General features: G+C 35.8%; 3 protein-coding genes and 2 pseudogenes across 4 annotated transcripts in view; 3 read left to right on the top strand and 2 right to left on the bottom strand.

Annotated features, from left to right (window-relative positions):
* Nucleotides 1–86: 86 nt before the first annotated feature.
* LOC117923660 (tropinone reductase-like 3) lies at nucleotides 87–2,889 on the top strand. 2 transcript variants are annotated; one of them, XM_034842064.1, is made up of 6 exons: nucleotides 87–289; nucleotides 809–925; nucleotides 1,520–1,654; nucleotides 1,820–1,945; nucleotides 2,415–2,516; nucleotides 2,629–2,889. In XM_034842064.1, exons 1-6 carry the CDS (start codon nucleotides 158–160, stop codon nucleotides 2,773–2,775), a joined length of 759 nt encoding a protein of 252 aa, XP_034697955.1. In that variant the 5' UTR covers nucleotides 87–157; the 3' UTR covers nucleotides 2,776–2,889. The 2 variants fall into 2 exon arrangements, with proteins under 2 accessions (XP_034697955.1, XP_034697954.1); XM_034842063.1 differs by having other exon boundaries at nucleotides 91–289; nucleotides 2,626–2,889.
* A 193-nt stretch (nucleotides 2,890–3,082) lies between these two features.
* Nucleotides 3,083–8,295, bottom strand: LOC117923659 (annotated as a pseudogene).
* A 7,134-nt stretch (nucleotides 8,296–15,429) lies between these two features.
* LOC117924047 (serine/threonine/tyrosine-protein kinase HT1-like) lies at nucleotides 15,430–18,053 on the top strand. Its single transcript, XM_034842598.1, is given in 4 exon segments — nucleotides 15,430–15,952; nucleotides 16,190–16,250; nucleotides 16,253–16,644; nucleotides 17,805–18,053. Coding segments are annotated over 4 exon segments (1,119 nt in total). The 5' UTR covers nucleotides 15,430–15,535.
* A 4,236-nt stretch (nucleotides 18,054–22,289) lies between these two features.
* LOC117923233 lies at nucleotides 22,290–22,871 on the bottom strand (annotated as a pseudogene).
* Nucleotides 22,872–24,254: 1,383 nt separating this feature from the next.
* The window catches only part of LOC117923232 (probable disease resistance RPP8-like protein 4), a 2,530-nt gene continuing 2,413 nt past the window's right edge, over nucleotides 24,255–24,371 (top strand). The window contains exon 1 of the mRNA XM_034841455.1: nucleotides 24,255–24,371. This exon is cut by the window's right edge and continues 69 nt beyond it. Within this exon, the coding sequence (XP_034697346.1) occupies nucleotides 24,255–24,371 (117 nt within the window).

Below are 24,371 nucleotides of genomic sequence, written 5' to 3'. Positions count from 1 at the left end.
AAATGGGATATTTGTATTGGTCGGCGGAGTGGATCCCGACGAAAGAAATGATCTAACGGTGCAGATTTATTGTGGACAATTTCGTACGCTGGTCAAACTCTAGCGCCCTGCTTGTAATCTCTGAATCGAGCAAAAAAACGCGTTTTAGTCAGGAAAAATGGAGAAGATCGGAAAGAGATTTCAAGGGAAGGTGGCGATCGTGACGGCGTCTACTCAGGGTATCGGCCTCAGCATTGCAGAGCGGCTGGGCTTGGAGGGCGCCTCTGTGGTACTCTCGTCTCGCAAGCAGGTTCGTCGCTGTCCCTTCAATCCTTCATTTTCCCTATTTCTCTTGGAAGATTAGATGTTAATCCATAGGAGTTTGTTGAATTTTATGAACTTTTGGATTCTTTTTGTGTTTTTAAGTATCCTCCGTTTGGTCGGTGAGAAAATGATAATCATTTTAGGGTTTTAAGATTGCTGTCTTCCTTACATGAAGAAATCATGAAGTTTTCTTAGCTCAATCCTAATACGACTACTTGTTGGGTGAATCAAGGTTTTACTTAAATTCAGTGTCTCATTAATGCTTTTTCTTGTATACACCGATTGGTTCCTGAGAAAATGCAGGAAAAAGAAAAAAAAAGTACGATAACAAGGTTTGGGATGCTCACTATTCTAGAACTGAAACAAACTATATATTTGGTTGACCTGTGATTGTTTCACTCTTTCAGATTTGTTTCTGGTATGTTTTCGTTTGTCCATTTTCTCAGCAGCCAAGCATGGACGGGCCTACTGGTGTATTGATTTGATTTTGATTGCCTTTATGCAGAACAATGTAGATGAGGCAGTTAAAAAGCTCAAAGCTCAAGGAATTGAAGCGATGGGCGTGGTGTGTCATGTGTCCAATGCCCAACATAGGAAGAATCTGATTGAAAAGACGGTTCAGGTGAGCAATTACCTTTCTCTCTTATGTTTTCACTCTTTCAACAAAGGGATTTATAATTTGTCTTGTAATTGGGAGAATTGAATTTTCTTTGATGATGTAAAATTGGGATTTTGTGTTTTAAGCTGTGTTTTTCATACGAAGAAGTGTGGAGAAGCAAAAGTGACTGTTCTGAAAAAAGATTTCTGTTCTTTAAAACAAAAAATTAGAAAAATTGATTTGACGATCCAAAAACATAAAATAACTTTTTATTATTAAAACCACAAAATATGGTTGTATATAAAAATTATTTTTAAAATATATTTAATAATATGTAAAACAGGTTAAGAATATTTCAAATTCTCACATAGAGTTTTATTTTACAAAATATTATAAAACAGTTTTTAAAAATTATTTTAAGAAACTGTTTTTTCAAAACTGTTTTTCAAGGACACTTTGCAGACAGAGCCAAAGAAAATTTTCACCTACTATGCCCATTTTTCAGTGGCTTTAGTGTGTGCTAAGTTTGAGTGTTCTTGTTATTAATGATGTTGATTCATGAAGATGGTGAGAATAGAAGTGTTGGATATGAGTAATTGTTGTTGTGTTAAATTGCAGAAATACGGAGCAATAGATGTGGTTGTGTCCAATGCTGCTGCCAACCCATCTGTTGATCCTATTCTGGAAACACGAGAATCGGTTCTAGACAAGCTTTGGGAAATCAACGTCAAATCTTCTATACTCATTCTACAGGTATGAATTTGACACAATTTTTGCGGATAGGGTAAGCATGAGACATGTTTTGCATGAATGGTTCCATATGGATAGCCCTCTTCAACCATTCTCACATCGCTTGGGATTCCTTCTTGGCGTTTTTCTAGCATTCTTGACCCACATATCAAACACCTATTTCTGCAGGAGGCAGCTCCTCACTTGAGAAAGGGTTCGTCGGTTGTCCTAATTTCCTCTATTGCCGGCTATCAGCCACAGTCTTCCATGTCTATGTATGGAGTGACAAAAACAGCCCTTCTTGGGCTTACCAAGGTAATATGGATTGTCTCCCTGTCTTGTTTTAGATCAGGTGTTTGCTTTTGCATCTGCACAAACCATGAAAATCTACTTCCAGTGTGGCAGTGTCATTGAATGATTTGTGAACTTGTTCTATGCCTTATAATTCTTGCAACTTTTTATGAGTTCTACATTTGTTTTAGCTGGCTGATAAGATGTTTCCCTGATTCCCGCATGCTTGCCAAGTATTAAATTGATTAGATATTAGTAGCCATAAGATCCATGAACTCTTTTTTAAAAAAATTATTTTTTATATTTTATATATTTATTTTTATGGAAAAAAAATAAAAAATTGGAACTCTAATTTGGTGTTCCATATGGACGAGGTAGCTCTTAATCTTCAATCAAGTTAATATTTGATCATTCACACGCACCATCATAATCTTTCATTGAGCGGGATTTAGCGGAACATTTTCATTCTTACTTTGCTTTGATCTGCGTTTAGGCCCTTGCAGCTGAGATGGGCCCAGACACTCGTGTAAATTGTGTTGCGCCTGGTTTTGTACCAACACACTTTGCCGAATTCCTCACGAAAAATGCTGAGATTGTAAGTATATTTCAGGCGGTGTACTCAGGTGTCTAGCTTTCAATAATGGAGTTTGTCAAGGACTTGCTATGGGTTTGGATATTTCAATTTATTTTATTCTTTCATGCAGAAGAAGGACATTGAGGATAAAACTCTACTAAACAGGCTTGGAACCACCAAGGATATGGCTGCAGCCACGGCCTTCCTGGTCTCCGACGATGCTTCTTATATCACTGGAGAGACGCTGGTAGTGGCTGGTGGAATACCTTCTAGACTCTAGTCCTTTTGCTCTGATTTTTACTAGTCTTGCAGTAAGGCATGGTGTTCAAGTACACATAATAAAGATTTGAGGAAGATCTTCAATGCAATAATAAACATGTTCTCTTCTTTCAAAGTAGGAATTAGTTTTTCGTACACCATCTTTACCGTAGAAGAACATGATGAAGATGAGAGTTGATCAGAGTGAGATAGTTGCAAAGAAATACATACCAAATATTACAGCCCCGAAGAAGAAAGAACAGACATAAATATTTGATTATTCTTCTACCCTCCATGCTAGAATTGAATGTGTCTGAAGAAAAGCAACATTGGCATAATGCAAACGGGAACCCTTTTTTAGAGAACCCCATGCAGCTTATGTACATAGAATCAGCTAGAATCAAAACGTGTAGCATCATCACAATACATCATTTTTTCCTATCTGCTTGGAGAAGGAAAACTTTCCCCCCCATTGGATTCCCCCATTAGAACCCCAAAGCATATAAAATAAAAGCCTGACTAGATAACCTTATCCTCGCTTATTATGCATCTTCTTCGGGTCTTCCTGCTCTGCATCTACTAAGCCCACTTTACATATGCTTAAAAAAACCTGGAAAGGGAAGAAGAGTGGTCTTGGTGCCTTTTTTCTTTTTCTCTTTTTCCTTTTTTTTTTTTTTTTTCAAAACCTTTCAATATTTACTCGTGATATCCTTTAGCAAAAGAAAGTTGAGGCGTGGCATGGCATGGCATATCTACACGGGAACCACATCTGCATTTTGATTATCGTCACACATCAAAACAAGACCCTCGACATAGCTGGGGAGCAGGCACCGAGCCCATTGACAACCTGTTGAAACAGGCTCAGCTGGTGGAATGATCATGAGGACATTATCGTGGCGTCGGACTACCCCCATCACACTAACAGTGCTTCCTTCTTTAATATACCTGACATGAAATATTTTATCATAGGAAAATTTAATTGCTTCGGCTCAACATGCATGGAAAGTGGGAAAAAGAACTCCAAGAAAACCAACAATCAGGCTCTCAGTTCCATAAACTCAAATGAGCAACATATGGGCAGCAAACTCATTGCTAGAGATAATGAAAGTAGAGCACAACGAGGCTAAGAAAATCAACTGATCAGTTTCAGGATTCCATTCTAGAGGGTAAGTGAAAAGCCACGATGTGATGAAGAAGCATGAGGCACAAGTTACAGATGGAACAGAGCAATAAGAGCCTTACCCTTCTTTGAGGCGCATGATGCGATCATCACTAGAGAGGTTGCGATCAGCTAGCCAGCGAAGAAAGCTTGGAGATAACTCTCGCTTTTCCTTTGTCACATTAACTACTGTTGCTGGTTTGACAAATGCAGCGACCTTGGCCCCATAGCCTGCTTTCACCATTGCTCTTAACCCAGATTGGAAGTCTGATATGTAGAAGTCGGCCACATGTTTCTGTGAACAAGAGAAGGGCAGGTGATTTCTCCATGAATAGTCAGAAATTCAAGCAGAGCCAGAGAGAAATACTACAAGATACTACCAGTCCTATCTTTCCTACTTGTAAATAACATATCTGCAAAATAGTTGGAAACTTGGAAGACAATATTCTTCTATGTTAACTAGTTCATCCTAAATGGCAAAAACCGGTTCCCAACACCATAACATCAACTCAAGAGTCATGTTCTAGACTGGACACCTCCTGCATGGTCCTTGGCAACTCCATCTTCTCGAGCTTAAAAAGAATAGGACACCAGTTTATAGGATCTCAAGATTTGGAATCTCAGAAGCTGACCTTTTGGCTAATACAGGAGCAATTGTGAGTGAACATTATAGTGGCTTCCTAAAGCTTAATTAGTTTAAAATTCATATGTTGTTCTCTCTATGCCCCTTTAGCTGCTTGGCTTGTTTTTCCTTCTTGAAGAAACCCCCACCTTTTCCATTACAATGGGGAAGTAAAAACCAAGAAAATAAATAAATAAATAAGAATACCAAAGAAGAAGCCCAAACACCCCAAGCATGTCATTCCTAGTTGGAAATACAGAAGTGAAGTATTTGCTCTTCTAAAGGTCTTGGTATTGACTAAAATCATAAATTTTGGAAGAAGTAGCCTCCTACAAAAGAACCTCCAATGTTAAAAGCATTAAAGCAGTCAAAGAGTTCCATATTCTTTAGACAGGCTAGGCATGAATTTGAACATGTATCCTGAATCAAGAACCAAAAATGCATGTCAAAAAGCATTGAAGCAGCATGAATGAGAATCCAGAGCAAAGATGAGTATTCCTCTCACCATGCATGCTCAACTTACAATCAGGCAATACTTAATAATTGTCACTTGTAAGTCTGATATCTGGTGGATATTGCATAAAGTCAATCCTAAAATTTACATTGGAGAGAAAAGACTGAATAAGCATGAAGAGGTTTGTAAATCATCATTCAGATATCTTAGGCACAGATGGATATACTTCATAAACTCAAATATTGTGGAGTGAAGAAAACAATTAGTTTAGCAAGTCTGGGTAATCATTCAGGGTCTAGTCAACTGATTAAACCAGTTCATAGATGACACTGTCGAACATATTCAGAAATTTGCAGAACATTTCCAGGAGTTAAGATTCAAGTTGAAATTTTTAAGCTAAAATTTCAGCAGCTTCTGTGGATTTCCCCCTTAAAGAGCATTTTGATGTGGGCCTTACAAGTAGAAATCCATGTGCCAAATTATGGTCTGTACCCACACAAAATGATCAGATCTTCCCGTAACTTTTAGCCTTTTCTCATCATTCATGGCATCTGATCTTACTCTTTCCCACAGATGAAAACCAATACAAACATAAATAATGAACATAATAGAATATGTAGAACTATATAAGTACCAATGAATCATATCAACATCCATGCATGTGGTCCACACGCATTGCATGCTGAAGAAGCACACAAATGCATACTTCTACTGTGATATGTTGCTATATTAACATGTTGATATGGTTATTGTTTATATTAATTAAATAACCACACATCAAACCACGACCTCCAAACAATTCATCAGTATATTTATAGTTTTCCACGAAACACAGTTCTTTACTCTTCAAGATCTTAATTTACAGAAAGCTAAAACAACCACTTCAGTTTTCCAAGAGTTGAAAACCTAGCTACCATGTCAAGGCAGTATTTGAAACTAATACAATTACTAAGCTTTGATCCTCAATGTTTAAGACAGGGCAGATTCAACATGAACAGTTCTTTGAACTAACCTCTGAATGTCTAGAGCCCCATGAGAAGAAACGGTGTTTAGGATTTGCAGATTTTCCACACCAGCCTCTATATTCGTATAACTCTGTGGACATGTACACGCATCTGGGTATCCTCTGGTAAGATGATTCTAGTGGAATACTGCCACAGGTGACAACCTACATGAAGAAAGATATTAAAGAAAATTACAAGTATAGAAAAAGAAATGAGCAAAAAACTTTAGAAGGAATATTGACCTAGTATGATTCACAGTTTACTTTTGAAGCCACCCATCTTGGTTATTTGGGCCACTTCAAGTCAAATTCCTCAAATAAAACCAAGACTTGCCATGATTGGAGTTGTAAAATCAGTTTAAACAATTTCTGATCAGAAGACGATATATAACTTAAAACCAACAGCTCCAGATACATAACCTTTATACCTTAGAAAAAGTAATCTCATACCTCGTAACTTTGGGGATTAATTTACGATGAGCTAGTTAATTATTTGAAGTTCCAAATTCCATGTTAAGCGTGTAGAATCTTCGAATACAGCTAAATAACTTACCATACAGTTAGAAAACTAAAAAGGCACTGGCATTAGAAACATCAAGATTCAGCTAACCACAACCGGGGAACAGAATGCCAGATTGTTCATAAAATGGTTTTGACCTTGAAATCATCCATATTTACTACACGCATTTTTTAGGTGGCATAGAATGCAATAACCAAAATATATCAAATCTTCTAATGCCAAATAATAGACCCTAGCTCTATGATAGGAAAGAAGCACAATAAGTAAAGGTGAAGACTTGATCACTCTACTAAAGAGAATGCAATACCCATCACAATCATTCCTGTTATAATACTGGAATAAGACACCAGATGGAATTATATCCTTTAACCCCAATAGAAGCAAATTTTGGTCCATAAAAACTTAACTGGCACATGCAACCTAGAAGTTATCCTCAACACCTTTGCTTGCTAAACTCTATTCATCACACGTATCAAAACCTTTTGATTGCTTCCCTTGTGTTGTAGAACATACAATTGCAGGCGCTGCAAGTATGTAGAGACTCCACTTTTGCTTCCAGCATCATTTTGCCGATCACCCACTCAGTTTATTAGAGTCGTGTAGAGGAAGGTCCAACAATTCACTGAAAAATCTCCAATCCGCCATTATTTACTGAATTGTGTTTAATGCTTAAAATTGCCCATATCTGAATCCATTCCAGGAAAGTGACTATTCGTAGGAACAACGAGCAGTTACTGATTCTACTTCCAACACATATCTATAGTATAATCCGGGAATGTTCACGGATATATGTTTGTACGTAAGATTATATATAGTATGCTCACATATATTATATAACTCGGCAACGAATTTCAATGTTTCTAATAAAAGGGCTTAAAACTGAAGTAGAAATCATCTTAAGATAGAAAATTACCCCTGTAACCTTCACATATTGTCCGTCAATGGCACCTCTGAGCTCAGCATCGGGATACCGCTTCAGAAACCCTAACAATCCTCTCTTCCCCCAAGCATAATTCCACAGAACAAGCATTATTACCGGCACCAAAATCCCGGCGACGGCCACCAAAATCACCGCCTTCTTCACGGCCACCATCAAAAACGCTCCAACCAACAATCCCATCGCCACCACCACCAGAAAAACCCACATTACCGCCTTCGACACCTTGAACCCGAACTTCGCCTCCTCGTTCAAGCTCGTCACTGAAGAACCGTACACCGCCTTCCCATCGAACCTGAAGGCTCCAACTGCCCTGACCGCCGCCCCCGATGCTGCCGGAGGAGCCGAGCGGACCGGAAGTTATAAGTCCCGTTGGCTGCAGCGGCATGGGACCGGACGATTTCTTATGGATCGGCCCCGAGTTCGAGAGCTTCGGTAGCTGCCCTGAGTTTGGGCCGGATCGGACCGATCCGCTGGTGTGCTGCGACGAGGACGAGTGCCGAGAGGGCTTCAAAGGTGGGGGTCCGCCGGCCGATGGATCCACGACCGCAATATCAAACATTTTTCCGAGCTCGCCGGATTTCTTCACGTCACCTCCGGTATACGGCACTGCACGTGACCCTATCGTCGGCTGCCGCTCCTTGTGCTGATCCGGCCGCCCAGACACGTAAAGGCCATTGCTGAGCTGGTGAGATGGAATTCGCGTACCCATTGATAACCTAGAGAGAGAATCTACAGAGAGGAAGATAGAGAAGGAGCGAAATGGAGAGGTGCTTTAGAGAGAGAAAATACAGTTGCAGAGGAGAGAGTGTGTAGGTAGTAGTGGCGGAGGGGGTGAACCTTGAAATGACGTGAATACCCCTGTTTTTTGTGATAATGACGTGTGTGCCCCTGTCTCGCCACTGCAGTACAGTGTCCGTTGTTAAGGAGGTTACACTATGATGAAATTAGTTTAGGAAGTTGACGCATACGCCTGCCTTGATATTACTCCTTTGCCCCTGTCGCCACCAGAATCCGGTGCTGCGCGGACCACCGGTATTTAAATAGTTCCTCTCCATTACCGGTTTTGAACGGCTAGAACAAACCCATCAGAATCGAATGAATGGACCAACGATCAAGCGTGTTCCCCAAGCTGCAGATCTACGGTCCACATCAGGCACATCTACAGTAAGATTCTTGCAACAATAATTGGGTCCCGCCGCTTGTCATAACTAGACCCGATCAATTAGTGACGGTTAGAGATTGGGACCGGAGATGTAATTTCAACCAATTTGAAGGTCAGTATTGGAAATCCGTGAAAATATAAGTCGGTCATGAGACATATACGGCCACGAAGGCTCTTAAAATTGGCCGTATATGGACAAAAATATCCTTGTGCGCTTGTACAGAAGAAGCATGATTTCGGTTTTACTTATGTCAGCTCAAATAGTGCACACTACCGAAACGAACCGGCGGCGCGTGGGCACCACTCGTAAAAGAAAAAAAAATGAAATAGTACACATGTGAATAATTAAAATCGGTTGGGCTATGGTTGAATTAATATTATATTATTATTATAATTATACCAACACTTAGCCCATTAATTTTTTTTAAAGGATGAAAAAATATTTTTTATTTTTAATTATTAATTAATAAAAGTCAAGCACATATGGGGCTAAATTATTTTTATATCATCCAAAAAGTTTCTTAAATAATAAAAATAACATTGTCGTGAATATGACATTTCTCCAATTCAATCATGAGCTAATTCTATATTAACTAATAAATATAGTGAAATAGCTTTAAAAATGTTTTAAAAAAAAACACAGCTTCGACATGAATTCGACCCAATATAATCCCGTGCTTTAATTTTATATTAAAATATTAAAATATCAATTTAAAAATATATATATATTTTATATTTCTTAAATTATTTTATAGGATGCTTTAATCATTTCACTCCTACAATCGATTTATGAGATCGTAATTTTCCCTCTTCTCTTTTTCTTGTTTTGAAATTTACGTAAGCTTAAATGTCTTCCATATCACCCTTTTTCATTAAAGAAGGAAGACTTGTTTCCTAATTGTCCACATACATGGTTATCAATGGTCCATATTAAAGGCCATGGTGCACATGGGTGCATTCGTGTCCATGATTTTTATTTTTGGGTGTGTCTGTGGATTCAATGTTGGCATCGATGGACCGACACACCAATAACCAAAAATAAAAATAAAATAATAAAATAAAAATAAAAAACCATGGCCCCCAGCCACTTGTAAAACCAACATATCTATAAAAAGGGCAGTGGAGATCCTACTCTGGGGCGAAGGAGGGTCTCCGAGTACTTAATCACAATTAGTTGTAGTCAAGGGGGCCCATTTCGGAAATCCGTTGAAAAATGTTTTTTTTTATAATTAATTAATTAACTGTGTCGTTTTCGAAAGTTTCATACAAGGAAGGTGGTGATATTTTGTTTTTATTAAGAAAATGACTGTTTTAAGTTGGCGTATTATGGAATCGGTTTGTTTAATTGATGGAATTAAAATAAAATGTGTTTTTCATCACACCATCGTTATCATAATTGACCATGTCGTCTTAGGACAATCATCTGATGGTGATAATTTCACTTTTGGAGAGAAAGGTGGTGGGAAAATGTTGACCAATCAGATTCAAATGATATGTAGCTTTTCGAAGTGTTGACTCTGGAATTTGTGGGGGATATATATTTTATAATATGTTTATTATTTTAAAATTATTAAAATTAGAAATTAATTCTCTTTTTTGTTGTCAATTAATTCTAATATCCTAGTCAAATGCCTCTTCACTTCAAAATTAATTTTTATAGTAAAGAATAATTTTTTAATTTTCACATCAAGTTTATTTTATAAAATTAGGTCATGTTTGGAAATGATTTTATAACATCGATAATAAATTTTGAATATTTTTAGTTACTTTTTTTTAAAAAAAGTGTTGACAATATTATGAAAACTTGTACTATTGTGTATAAATGCATAATATTGAAAAAGGTAAGAAGAATGTTTTTTTACACTCGAGTTTTTTAAAAGTTATTCTTTTTTAAATATTTTATTTATGAAAATATTTCCAAACGGACCTTTAACTTTTCATGTATATTTCACTGATATTATGGAGTTAATGATAATTAGGGTAGATTATTAACCATAAACCCATATATATTATCTTAAAATGTAGGGTGGCCATGTGAATTTATTGAAAGGGAGTGAGAAGGTAGAATTGGGTTTAAGTAGGGTTTTGTGGGTACAAATGAAGATTTATGGACATCTACCGCACTAGCTTCCTTTCAAAGACCCCACTTCCTCCATAATGCACACATCAACTCTTGTACGCAAGGGCTATACGTAGCATTCACACTCTTTATCTCTAGGCTCAAGATTTTTTTCATTTATTTATTTATTTATTTATTTATTTATGTTACAAACTTATACAATTGATTGTTCTTTAAAATCCTTGTTTTTTTTTTCTTTATTTGTGAAGCCATGAAAAATGGAAAGAGAAAAAAAATCAATAATAATTTTAGATAGAAAATTAAAATTATGAGAGAATTTTAAAATCAAATCCTGAAATAATTTTTTTTTAAATTTTTTATTTTCTAGTCCTTCCGTCATGTAATTAAATCATCCATTGTGTTAGAAATTAAGCTTTGACATTGGTTGCGTGTAAATCATCAAATATATGATGAGAGTGTTAACCTAATCATATATAAATATAAATAAAATAAAAAATAAGTAATTTTTAAGGTAGTTGAACTATCAATGTTATCTCTATGTTCACGCGAGTGCACCAACATTAAAAAAATGTATTAATTAAACAAAAGGGAAAAATTACACTAGTGGTGATTCTCTTACTTATTTCTTAATTGTAGTCGCTATCTAATTTTTTTTAAAAAAAATAAAAACCTAAATCATAAAGGGATTAAATTATAATAGGGGTGAATTGGTCATTAAGATACGTACAAAAAACCTATGTGAAATGCAATAAGATTAATCAAAACTCACAATCCAATACAAAGTTTGACTCATTTTTTCTTCATAGTAATAACATGTAAAAAAAAAAATATCTCATTACATATTGCGATAGTTATTGATAAACTATAATCCAAATATATTTAGATTTTAGTCTTACAGAATGTTTTGTCGTGAATTGTTTCTTAAATAATTTCTCCTGAAAATAAATAATAAAATTTAACAATAATCTCATAATTGAATAAAAATAAAGTTCTCATATCCACATATTTTAAAAATTTATTGAAAAATATGATTTTCAATCCATTGAATGGCTTCGTCAGCTATGACCCATTAACATACCCTAACCACATGTCTCCTTGTTCACTTAGACCACCATCACCCTCATCCCCCCCATCACCATCTTTGTCAGAGAGTCATTATCACAACGCCTTCATCTCTACCATCCTCAAATGGGAATCCCTCTTTACAAAGTTGGAGTCCAAATTTGCCTAGGCCCAACCGCAAGCCCATTCCTTCTTGGGCTGGGTTTGGGAAACCACACAAGCCCAAGCTCGCTCATCTGAATGGTGAGTCCCACTACAATACCGCATCGGTGTCTATCAAAAAGCATGATCCCATCGCTTTGTATCTGGCCTCATTTATTTGTACTTTGATTCTATATATTTATACTCTCATCCAACGGCTTCAATCTGATGATACACTTTCAACGACTGAGATTATAAGTTCGGTCGGTACTGAATCGATACCCTAGAATTTTCCGATTTAACATGATGGCCCGTCCTCTGAAGGACGGGTGTGATGAGGGCTTGTTGGGTCTAGGACAAAATATGTGACGTGGCAAGGTGCCATGGTTGGGCTTTGGCCCATGAACAAGGCAAGTGGGGCTTGGAGAAGTTGACTCCCTTTTTACATCATCCAAATCCACCACAGCGGACAGAGACAACTCAAACCTAACTTGCGAAGGACGGCATGCAAATGGGTCTCAAATTATTTGGCTCTCAGCTGAGCGTTGGGGGAGTAATTTCAAGAATTTTATTTTATTTATTTTATTTTATTTTATTTAAAAAAAAAACCACTTCCGTCCATATTATGGACTGAAAAACCAAAAGTTTTAATTTCAAATTTTCTAATTAAATTGAATTAATATTAAGAATATGTTTGAGATTGCTTTTAAAAATGCTTTTGGAGAAAAAAAAAATTCAATCCTTTGACAAGGTTTTGAAAATTGTTTTTAAAATATTTAAAAACATTTATAGTGATTTTTGAAAAAACATATGATTAAATGATTCTTTCAAAAATATTTTTTTTTTTAAAAACGTATTAAATAAAAACATTTCAAAAATCACTCTAAAGAGTATGTTTTGTCATGTTTTTAACACTTCTTAAAAAAATTATATATTTGACAAGACTCAAAAAAATAGTTTTAAAAAATCATATATATATATATATATATATTATTTTATGAAAAAACATTTGATCGATTCTTATCAAAACACTTTTATAGATAACATTTTTATTAAAAATGCTTTAATAAATGAAAACACTGTCCGTCAAATACATCTTTAAAGTGTCGATTCTCTTTAAAAGTATTTTTGAATCAAATGCTTCTTTAATAAATGCTATACGTAATTATTCAATTATTTTCTTAATAAATTGATTCTTAAATTTTATCAGATTGATTTTTTATTTATTTAAAAAAAACACTTTTACGTCAAAAATACATTCCAAAAGCACGGGGAAATGGATTCTAAGATTAGGAGAGTATGCTCTTTCCATTTGATAAGGGAAAAAAATGGTGCATGATTCTTTGTTCCCGGAATGAAATGCTGCACCCCATTTCACTCAAGAAATATGAAGTTTGATGCCTTGATTCTAGAATGGAATCAATATTTTCCAAATAGCCGTAGAATAAGTCATCACTAAAGTGACTTTTTTATGCCTTAATGGTTTCTAGGCATGTTCTTGAGTTCATATTTTAATTAAATTAAGAAGAATTGAATTTGGACCCACCCACCATGAGTTAACATAAGATCTTTGTAGGACAAAGCCCTGCGATATGCATGGGGCCATTGGAGATTGCGGTGAACATAATCCATAAGCCCAGTCCACTATATGTAGAGTTGGCCATTATTCTATTATATTATATACTTCTTCTTCCTTCTAATATCATTGAATTGTTATTATTATTATTATAAAAAAAATTAAAATAAATATTTTTCACATTCAATCACTAATTACTATAAGTGTTATGTATATGTTTATTTAACTTTTTGTCTATTTATTTTATAACTAATCTAACATTTTATTTATACATAAAAATATATATGTTTGGTTCTTGAAAAATACTAAGAAAAGAAAAAAAATATTAAAAAATGGTTTTCTCATATTTGATTGCACTATAAAAAAATAAAATATAATAAAAATTAACTTAAAATTTATATATTTTTAAATTATTTAATCTTACTATAATAAAAAGAAATAAGTAAAATGAGTTTGAAGAAATGTACAAAAATATTTTATTAAATTTAAAGTTTTTATTTTTTCTCTTTAGTTTCTTTCCTTTCAATTTTCCCTCGAATATTCCAAAAACTAAACAGAGTCATAATGAAATTCAAATTAGATATAAAAGAAAGAAAATAGAGAGAAATTTTTTTTTTTTAAGTTAATAAATTATTTATATATATTACTTAAAATCTATTTAACTTATTTGAAGTCTATGATATAAAAATTAAATAATTTGAAAGTGCATAAGTTTCTAAAATAATTTTGATTATATTTTATTCTCTTTAATATTTTATATAAAAAACCAAATATGTAAAAATCATTTTTCATATTCTTAGCATTTTTTGGGATTGAACATAACCTTAAGATTTAAATGAAGTGTTAATACATATTAGATGACATTTTCAAAAACTGTTATCAAAAATTAATTTTTTCAAGACAATGTTTTATTGTTTTTAGAAGTAAAATTTTATTTAAAAAGCTCAATCATGAGCAATGGTTTTATTTGTTGTGTTTATATTTCCTTAGTGGGCCTTTTTATTTAACAAATTTATTGTTTTCTTAATTAAAATTTTCAATTTATTAAAAAAAGAAAAAGAAAAATATTATCATTATAGAATCAAAGTTATTCCATTAAACAACTTAAGAACATGCACTATCACTATTTTCAATTAGAGGGTGTGAGTGATGTCCACTTGTTGATTCATTCTTAGAAAGTTAAATAAAATTAAATAGTATCTACTAAAATAAATAAATAAATAATAAAAAAATTCATAAGATGGAGGCATATCCAGTCTCCAGATATCCAAAAGTGCTTAATCTATTGCTGAACTTTTTGCTACTGTGGCCACTTAGCATTAAATGATGAAAAAAAAAGCTACGAGAGTTGGATTCGATTGAAGGAGAAAAAAAAATCTCTTTTTCTCTCTGCCTTCTACTTTCAAGCCAAGCAATCACGAGACACCCCTGAAATCTCTGCTTTGAATTCATCTTTCTACTGCTAAACAACCTAATCCTCTCACCATATTTGAAAAAGCCGTGAAAATCTGCACTCTCCTCTCGCTTTCGGGGGGAAAAAGGGAGGAAAAAAAATTTTCATTTTCATGATTTTTTTTTTTTTTCATTTTTTTTTTCATTTTCTGTTCATTTCATTGCAATTCTTGGAGTTCATGAAACCCGATAGATTAGTCTGTGTGTGAATTTTTTTCTCTCTTGTTTTTTCATGGTTATGGTTTTGAAAATCCATGCAAAACGGCGTCGTTTCCTGGGTTGTCATCTAGAAATGGAGAGGTGTTGGGAGGTTTATCTGTGGGTGGATTTTGATGGGGTGTGCTTGGTTTTGTGATTGTTTGGATTGATTCATGAAAACCCATCTCCCTTTTCCATTTTTCTTCAGAACCCATGTTTTTGAATCAGTTCATGCACTTTCTGAAATCAATTCACACATTCAGAAGAAGAACTCCTCTTGACGGTTCGTTTTGATCTTTTGTTTTGTTTTGTTTTGTTTTCAATAATAGAATATCATCCTTTCTCTTCTACAAGGCGTTTGAGGGCAGAGGACTTCTCAAGGTAGAGAAGTCCAATTCAGGAGCAGAGCTTCAATGGCGACCTCGTTTTTCCACCGTTTTCGCCTTCGAAAACCGAAGAGCAAACCGCAACCATTCCCTTCCACGTCGAAAACCAAGTCGAATTCTGATATGGAGATCATGGAGAGGAGGAGATTTGACAGCTTAGAATCATGGTCCATGATACTGGATTCTGAAAATTTGGACAACTGGGAGGTTTCAAAGGACGATCAGGAGGAATGGACTGCTGATCTTTCCCAGCTCTTCATCGGAAACAAGTTCGCTTCTGGGGCGCACAGTAGAATTTACAGAGGAATTTACAAGCAGAGAGCAGTTGCCGTGAAAATGGTGAGGATTCCAAACCAAAATGAGGAGACCAGAACTTTGCTTGAACAGCAATTCAAGTCTGAAGTCGCCTTGCTTTCTCGCCTTTTTCATCCCAATATAGTTCAGGTAATTCCAAACTTGTTCCCAATCCCATACAAGACTTCGTTCCAATTCAAGCATTTTCGGGTTTTATCTTCTGTATATTTGTTTTCCTCTGCTTTTCGAATTTATTCTTTCAATTATCCCTTCTGGTTCCTTGTTATATCCCTTTTCTCTAAGTACATAGGTGGATAACTATTTCGAGGATTGAACATATACATCAGAGTCTTGTGTTTCTAAATTGGTTAGTCGGCTTCTTTGCAGTTCATTGCAGCCTGTCAAAAGCCCCCTGTCTACTGTATAATAACAGAATACATGTCACAAGGACTCTTAGGATGTATCTCAACAAGAAAGAGCCATACTCACTTTCAACAGAAACAATACTGAGGTTAGCCCTTGACATATCCCGGGGAATGGAGTACCTTCATTCACAAGGGGTCATCCATAGAGACCTCAAGTCAAATAACTTGCTTCTCAATGATGAAATGAGGGTTAAGGTGGCTGATTTTGGTACATCTTGTTTGGAAACACAATGTCGGGAAACAAAAGGAAACACAGGGACTTACCGGTGGATGGCCCCTGAGATGATCAAGGAGAAGCCCTGCACTAGAAAAGTTGATGTGTATAGTTTTGGGATTGTGCTGTGGGAGCTCACTACAGCTCTGCTCCCATTTCAAGGAATGACCCCTGTGCAGGCTGCATTTGCTGTCTCTGAGAAGGTCAGTAGAATTTTGCTTTCACAATCCAAATTCTTTCTTTTTTTTTTCCTTTTTTTGTTGAAGTATGTGAATTCTTCTTAGTTTTAATAGTTCCATACATGAAAATCTTCTTAACTTTAGGATAGATCATGGAATGCCATTCACAAAAAAGAGGATTTGGGAAAATTTGTAGATCTTTGTTCACAGAAAGTTCTAGAAAAAGTGGTACTATAGAGAAGTAGAATCATGAACATTGTCAAATTTACCAATCCTATAGAAAAGGAAATCTGGCCTTATTAATGTTCTTTCCTATGATTAGAGAAGAGCAACTGTCAAAGTTTTTAGGCCTATTCGTGTTTTGTTCAACATCATAGGAGAAATACTACCAACAAATGTCCGACACTTGTAGGTGATGTATCAGGAAGTTTCATGTGTCATCTACAGATCCTTTCCATGTGGGTTCAACTTAATTGTTTTTGTATCTTCTGCACGATGGAATGCCAATTTTGTCTGCTGACTATCATTCTGTTTGGATGGTCATTTGGTACTTGGCCAGGGAAACTTCCCGAAATGGGAAGGCAGACTCTCACTGCAGAATCCTACATTTCCTCGGGTCATTTTCTTTCCTGTTGTAAAGAAAATGGGGCCACCATGGATGGACAAACCCTAATCAATATTTACTCATGTTATTGATTATATCCATAGAGACTCAAGAGTTTCTGCTATGGATATTGCTGGGTTTAAAAGCATTCGAGCACATTACCCTATACCAAATCTCCAATCTATGAAAGATATGGTTTGATTCAGAAAATTCACAGTAAAGAAGTTCCACTAAGAACATAACTCAGCACACCCCACAACACGGGCACAACGACAAAAAAAATTAAAGAAAAAATACATTTGGTATCAGATTCTGCACCTGGTTCATGGCTGAGGGGGGTTTGGGAGTTTAGCATTTATAGGGCTCTTCCATCCCAGTTGGTCAGTAGTGGGCATCAAGGTATGGGAATAGCATCACAAGAAAGAAAGGGATATGCAGGGTGTCTGATGTGTGGATTTGATATATTTCTTATTCCTCAAATGAGTCCCTTGTTCAATTTTCCTGTTTTTCTTTGTCTAATTCCCATGTTTTAGTCCTGAACATGGGGCATGATTCCCTTTTGGCTCTTTCCATTATGCAGAATGCTCGGCCACCATTGCCTGCTAGTTGCCAGCCAGCACTTGCACACCTCATAAAGCGCTGCTGGGCGGCCAACCCCTCAAAGCGGCCTGATTTCAGCTCCATTGTTTCCGCCTTGGAGAAGTACGACGAGTGTGTCAAGGAGGGCCTCCCCCTCACTTCCCACTCAGGACTAGTGAACCGCAACGCCATTCTTGAACGCTTGAAAGGCTGTGTCGCCATGAGCTCATCAATACCTGTACATGCCTGACCCAATGGAAGGTATGCATCATCCCCTAATCCTTCAGGCCACATTGTAATCTGTCCATACTTGTTCTCCTCAACCATCTAATGTAACCGTACCCCAGGAATCTAAGACTGGTGGCATTTCAATACGGTACAGCAGATGAATCCATAAATCCCCTAAAGCTAATCCTAACTGTTTGATATTTGGTAGAAACTGTGATGCATGTAAAGAAAGTTCTTACAGATTGCTATATGCCATAGCAGACCATGTTGATGAATTCCTCATTGTAGTTGTCCTCATGTATAAACAGATAAGCGATAAACCCCATGTTCCTAATGTTCTATTGATTCAGTAAAGGATGTGTTATTTAGACTTAATCAAAGTCATGGTCATGCAGAGGTTTTCTAAGCGGCTGGGAGGAAGATTTCATAGTTCAATAATAGTGATAGTAATAACGAAAAGAATTTTTGAGTTTATATGTATGAACTCCTTTTAACTTTATAGACACGTTTTAAAGTAATGAAAACTCATCAGGTTCAAAATAGATAATATTTACATGATAGTGAATAGGTTATTACAAATAGTACTAGTCAATTTCTAAATTCGAGTGTTTCAAATAGTATCAGAGTTAATCCTTATAATGGGTATTTGTCTGTTTGGCTCATAGTCACGAGTTAGCGGATAGGGCTCCTCTTAACTTTATAAACATATTTTAAAGGTTCGAGGGTCTATTGGGTACAAAGTGAATAACATCCATAAGATTGGGAACGGGTCGTTACACGATGAAAGAGTAAAATAAGGAGCAATTTGATCAAGTCTTCACCAAATTATGCTTCTATTAGTCAAGCTTGATAATGGCTCTTGCTTTTCAAACTTTCAACACCAGTTTTGTGGGGTTTGGTATGCTTTTGAGCAATGCCCAGATCATTTTTTTTGTTAGGAAAAGGGCCTTTTATGTAGTTATCACACACTGTTCAAAGTTGGAAAACCATTCAACTAGCAGTGGAGAAGAAGCCAAAATGATTAGGACATTCTGCATTTGGTGGAAGTCTAGTTAAACATCATTCTTAGACTTACTCCTGATTAGTCTTTTTTTCAAACTTTTATGGATTTGACACATGATATTTTTTACTCTTTTGGAAAAATCTTTTTATTAAAATCAGGATTAGGATGCTTTACTTTTTATTACAAAATAAAAAAATAAAAACATAAAAATAAGACTTTTTTTCCCCATAAATTTGTTATCTGTTTTTAAAAAAAAAAAAAAATTTACACAAAAATATAAATTTATCACTTGTTCTTAAAAATTGCTTTTAAAAATTTTTAATTTTCCAGCTCATAATTTTTTTAATACCCCAATTTTTTTAATAAGCTTTTAACATTTTCAATGTAAGTCTCTCAATACTAAAAAAAGAAAAAAAAGAAAAAAAAAGGGGATTTCCTTGAAACTACAAAAAGGGTTAAAAATTTGAGGAGAGTGATCAACACTGCACTTCTTGAAAAAAAGAAAAAAAGAAAAAAAAAAGGGGATTTCCTTGAAACTACAAAAAGGGTTAAAAATTTGAGGAGAGTGATCAACACTGCACTTCTTGACTAATGACCCATTCCAAGTCTCCAACCATAAAAAATAAATTATCCATTATTAGGGTATGTTTAGAAAAGCTGATTCAAAACTGTTGACTCCCCACATCCCTAAACCTTTGGGCATTGACATAAAAAAATTTATGATCACCAAGCCTCCATGACCCAGACAGAATCAAAGATTGAAATGGGAGCAAAAGACTAAGAAAAAAGTGTGTTTTGGTGCACACTTTAAAAAAAAAAAAAAACAAATTAATTCATTCGATTCAAAATAATTAAAATTTCAGACATTTTAGAGGATTTATTTTCTTCAAAAATATGAAAAAAAGAAAAAAGAAAAAAAGAAGATGGGTGTATGGTGTACAGAGAAGCATGGTATTATTATCATTGAATATTGAATTGAGGTTACAGAGACTTGAGCCCACTGTCCATTTGTCCCCTTTGCCTATCTTCTTTATAAATGACCAAACAGAAAGTAGGCAGACGAGATGCGCATTTCTAAGATACCCCCACTTCATTTTTCTTATAAAATAGAGTGGCAAGGGATAAAGTCTAAAGACTAGAGTCCAAAAAATTATTGCAAGAAAAAAATTCTTTTCCTTTTTTTCTTTTTGACTAAATTACCCATTCATATAGTGTATTAAGGATAATAACCTAAACTTGATGGAAGGGAAACTACCAATTTGAAGGGCATTTTGTTGGGAAATTGAGGAGTAGACTCCAAAAATATTAATGCAAGGCTCCCACTTGTTTTTGGAGTTGAATGAGAGACAAAAGACAACCATTGTATTAAATGTGTAATAAAAAGGATGAGCATGTCATGAGACAAAAGTTGAAGGCATTTGCAAGACAAAATAGTGGTGAAGCAATAAAGAAAGGCACTATATAATATGTACTTTGATTTATCAACTTCTCATGGCATGCCCAAAAGCCAACTCAAAAGAGTTGTGACATGGGGTTCTATTGGCTTTAAATTGAATCCTTGGTTGAGTTCAATGTCACTACTTTTTAAAGCCTTTGTTTAATTGTGTTATGGGATGGCATGCAAACCTTTCTTCCCATCCTAAATTTGAGGATGGTACAAGGATAAAATAATGGATTAAAGAATGAAATAAATAAATAAATAAGTGAAGAAAAAATAATAAAAATAGCCTTAAAAGCATAAAAAAAAATTAATATGGAGTAGTATAAACCATGTCTTTACCCTAGATTATTAATTACTAAAAAATCTCAGAATTTGTGATTTTTATTTATTTATCATTTTCTAACCAAAAAACAAAAAATTTCAAATTCTTTCTTTCTCTCATAATTCAAATATTGGGAAATTTTTGCACAAAAAATGGAGCCAGCTCATAATGTATAAAAACAATATTACTTCTCATATTAAAATTTGATTCTCATATTTTATAAAGTTAGATTCCAAAAATAAGATATTTTCCGAATGGTCCATTAAAACATAAATTCCCTTCAATATTTCACCATGTGGTTTAAAAACAAATTTTTGCTTTTAAAAATAAAAAATTGTTTCAAAATTTTTTGAACACACCATTATTCTCTAAAATAAATAATTTTAAGATTATTTTATCGGTTTTTAAAAATAAAAGACAAAAATGGACATGCTTCACCATGTTTTCTAAACTGTTTTTAAAAATTATTTTTGAGTTAAAGAATAAAAATAATTATTAAAAACAAATTTTAAAAAACATAATCAATCGAGTAAGATACCAAAATAGTACAAATTTGCAATATAAATAAGATGTAACATTAAAAAAACTACTCTTTTAAAAAAAAACAAAAAACCATAATCACTCTTTTTCATAATTTGGTCTTTTTTTGTTAATAAAATGAAACCATTTATCTCCATTAAAATGGACCGACCCAATTATATTCCATGATGGGTTTTCAATTTTCTTTTATCCACAACATGAAAAGAAAAAAAACGGAAAAAAAAAGGTGAGAATCAATATTAAGAGTCTGTGAGGGGCAATTCGGTCATTCTAAAATTCCAATGTAAAATATCAGTTTAAAGAGGGGTAAAATGACATAAAAATGGCCTAGAGTTTGAGAACAAGGATTAGTGGTGGCTTTTTTGCCCCTTTGCTTTAATCGAAGCCTACTTTTGCCGACCTCGTCAATGGCGACACCTACCTTTCAGGTTTTTTCTACTCTGACCATTCTACCCTGTACAATTACGAGTGTATTATTCCCTTAAATGAACCCTCCTGGGTACATTGGTATATCGCCATTTGTTCGTTCCTGTTTCTTAATCTCCGCGGAGTGGAATGGTAGTGAGTCGAGTGACCCTCTGTACGACGTCGTTTTGGAAATGAATGTGGAGTCATACGAAGCCGTTTTCGATGGCCTTGTCTCCAGAAAACATGGTAGGAGGAAAATCACAGAGAGAAGCACCGTCTGATGAAGGGATATGATCGGTGAAACTGGTAAGAAAATTCATTAGGAAAAGGGAACCCAAAATTGATTACCCAGCTATTCATCATTCCTTTGAATATATACAGAGCTTTAACATAGAAAGCAGACATGGATATTGGAGAAACAAAGTCCTGATGAAGATCAAAACTAACCCCTTTTTTTTTACATCGTAATCGGGTTATTCAAAAAAACCAGAATAAAAGGAAGTTTTTTTAGAAGAAGAAAACTGAAACCCACCTTTCCTCCAACTTATTGGGTCCAGACACCCCAAATCCTCTCTCCAAGAAAACTCACAAACTTTCTCACTGATCCCTTCTCTGACCCTTCTTCTCCATCATCACCACAACCCTCATAATCGTCGCCGCCGCCGTTTCCACTAGTTTCCGCCACCGATTCTGGCTGACCCAGCTCGTCCTTCCCCAACTCAGCTTGGACTGTTTCAACTCATCTGACCCAGTACACCCTTTTCTCCTCCTTTCTTTCCTGCTCTTTGGTTCTTACTCTGCACCAACCCATCTTCGACCGCGTCGATGATTTCGTGTATGAGCTGACGATTCGGCGACGAGTCCCACTTCACCCAGTAACTCGTATAGCATCTGAAACAGTTGCAGTTGAACAGGGCGGATGGTCCCCACTCTTCTGGGTGGTGGTCTTCCTGTTGCCGCTAGTATAAGTGCCGGAGCACGACAGAAGGTACGCCAGAACCTCCCGGTCCTCCGGCGAGAGAGCGGCCGCGAGGTGAGGATAGCAGAAGGAAGAAAGCGAGGTGCTGGTCGGAGATGACCGGCGCGGCGAAGGGTGAACAGTGCCTTTGCGATAAAGCTTCTTCATGGGTGTAGGTGGTTCAAGCTCTAAAGGGTCCCTGAGTGAGGCTTTATTCTGGGTATTGAAAATGGTGACGAGTGTGAGGAACCTCGAGGGGCGTTCCTGTGCGACGCGGGTGCAGGGTTGTGATTGGTAGGTGCGTCGCAGTGGCTGCTGTGATGTGATGGACCTACACGACCGGTCTCCATCTTCGCCAGTTAGGGATTTCAGGCCCCATGGGCTTCCCATATCTGGGCTGGGCTGGCCTTAGTGCTCCATGTGTCAATCCCGGGATCGGTCACTTACTTTTTCTTTTTGGCTTTAATTATTTGCAAAATCAACTATAAAGGGGCTTGTAAAAGAAAGTATGAACATTGAATTGGAATAAAAGATTTTCTTCTTCTGACCCCATGGTTTTCAGTACTTCTTGGAATTAATATCCTTCGATATCCTAACCTTTTGACATTTTCTTCGAAAAACCCAATAAATTTAAGAAAGATTCACCCCTTTTGTTACATAACTTGATCCTCCATGCACACTCTGATCTACTGTACTTGAATCTTATACAAGTGGGACTCCTTTGTCAAGTAGACTGATCATTTCCCAAGAAAAAAGAGCATGGGAGAAAAGGGGAACAGAGATTGGACACCATGGTCAAATTCAGATCAAGTCACTTGCAGAAAAGTGAATGCAGGTCTGTAGAACCAGAGGTTATACCCAAGACTTAAGCTGGGAGCAAAGCATATTTCATTGACTGAAAGTAGAAGCAAAAGCAATGGACCCATCTGGAAAATAAAAGCTAAAACCTAAAAGAATACGGAACTCCATTTTCATGTGCGGAAGTGCCATGGAAATTACTCTTCAATTCTTACACAGGCCATTCGGGTGCTTACCGCGAGGCTTGTCCTTGTTTCAGATTTTCCATTGAACATTTCAACCCCATGGACTATTTCCCTGCTTTCGTGGTCCCTTTCCTCTCCATCTGCGAATTTTCCCAGTCAGTCAAGTCTGAAAACACTGTCTCACACATGTTCATATCACAAGATCAGAGGTTGGTGGTAAACCAATGGCTTGCATTTGGGTCATTCTTTGTGACCCACAGCTGGTCCATTATGTCAATATCACGAGGAGAAAGAATCCAAAAGAAAGCTCGGAGACCCCCCATATTAGTAAATTATAATGCACTAAATTTCCTGTGTTGACTTGACCCTGCTAAATTTTTGAGGTTTCGGGTAAGAATCATCAGAGGGTGTGAGAGAAGAAGATTTAGGAATGGCTGAAGCTCTGATTCTTTTCTTTTAAGAAAATTAAGTGAGCAGCTGAAGGAAGAAGGAGAGTTATTGTCTGGAGTTCATGAAGACATTGAATGGATCAAGAACGAGCTACAAGCCATGGTGGCCTTCCTGAGGGATGTCCAGAGGACGCAGCAAAGGGATAAAAGGTTGGAAGATGGCTGAGGAGGTAAGGAAGTTGGTTTATGATGCTGAAGATATCATCGATGAGTTTTTGATTCGAATGGAAAACCCG

The sequence above is a fragment of the Vitis riparia genome, chromosome 10, assembly GCF_004353265.1.
Source record: "Vitis riparia cultivar Riparia Gloire de Montpellier isolate 1030 chromosome 10, EGFV_Vit.rip_1.0, whole genome shotgun sequence".
Classification (NCBI taxonomy): Eukaryota; Viridiplantae; Streptophyta; class Magnoliopsida; order Vitales; family Vitaceae; genus Vitis; species Vitis riparia.
The sequence above is the reverse complement of the archived record's forward strand: the minus strand, read 5'-3'. Positions and strand labels throughout refer to the sequence as shown.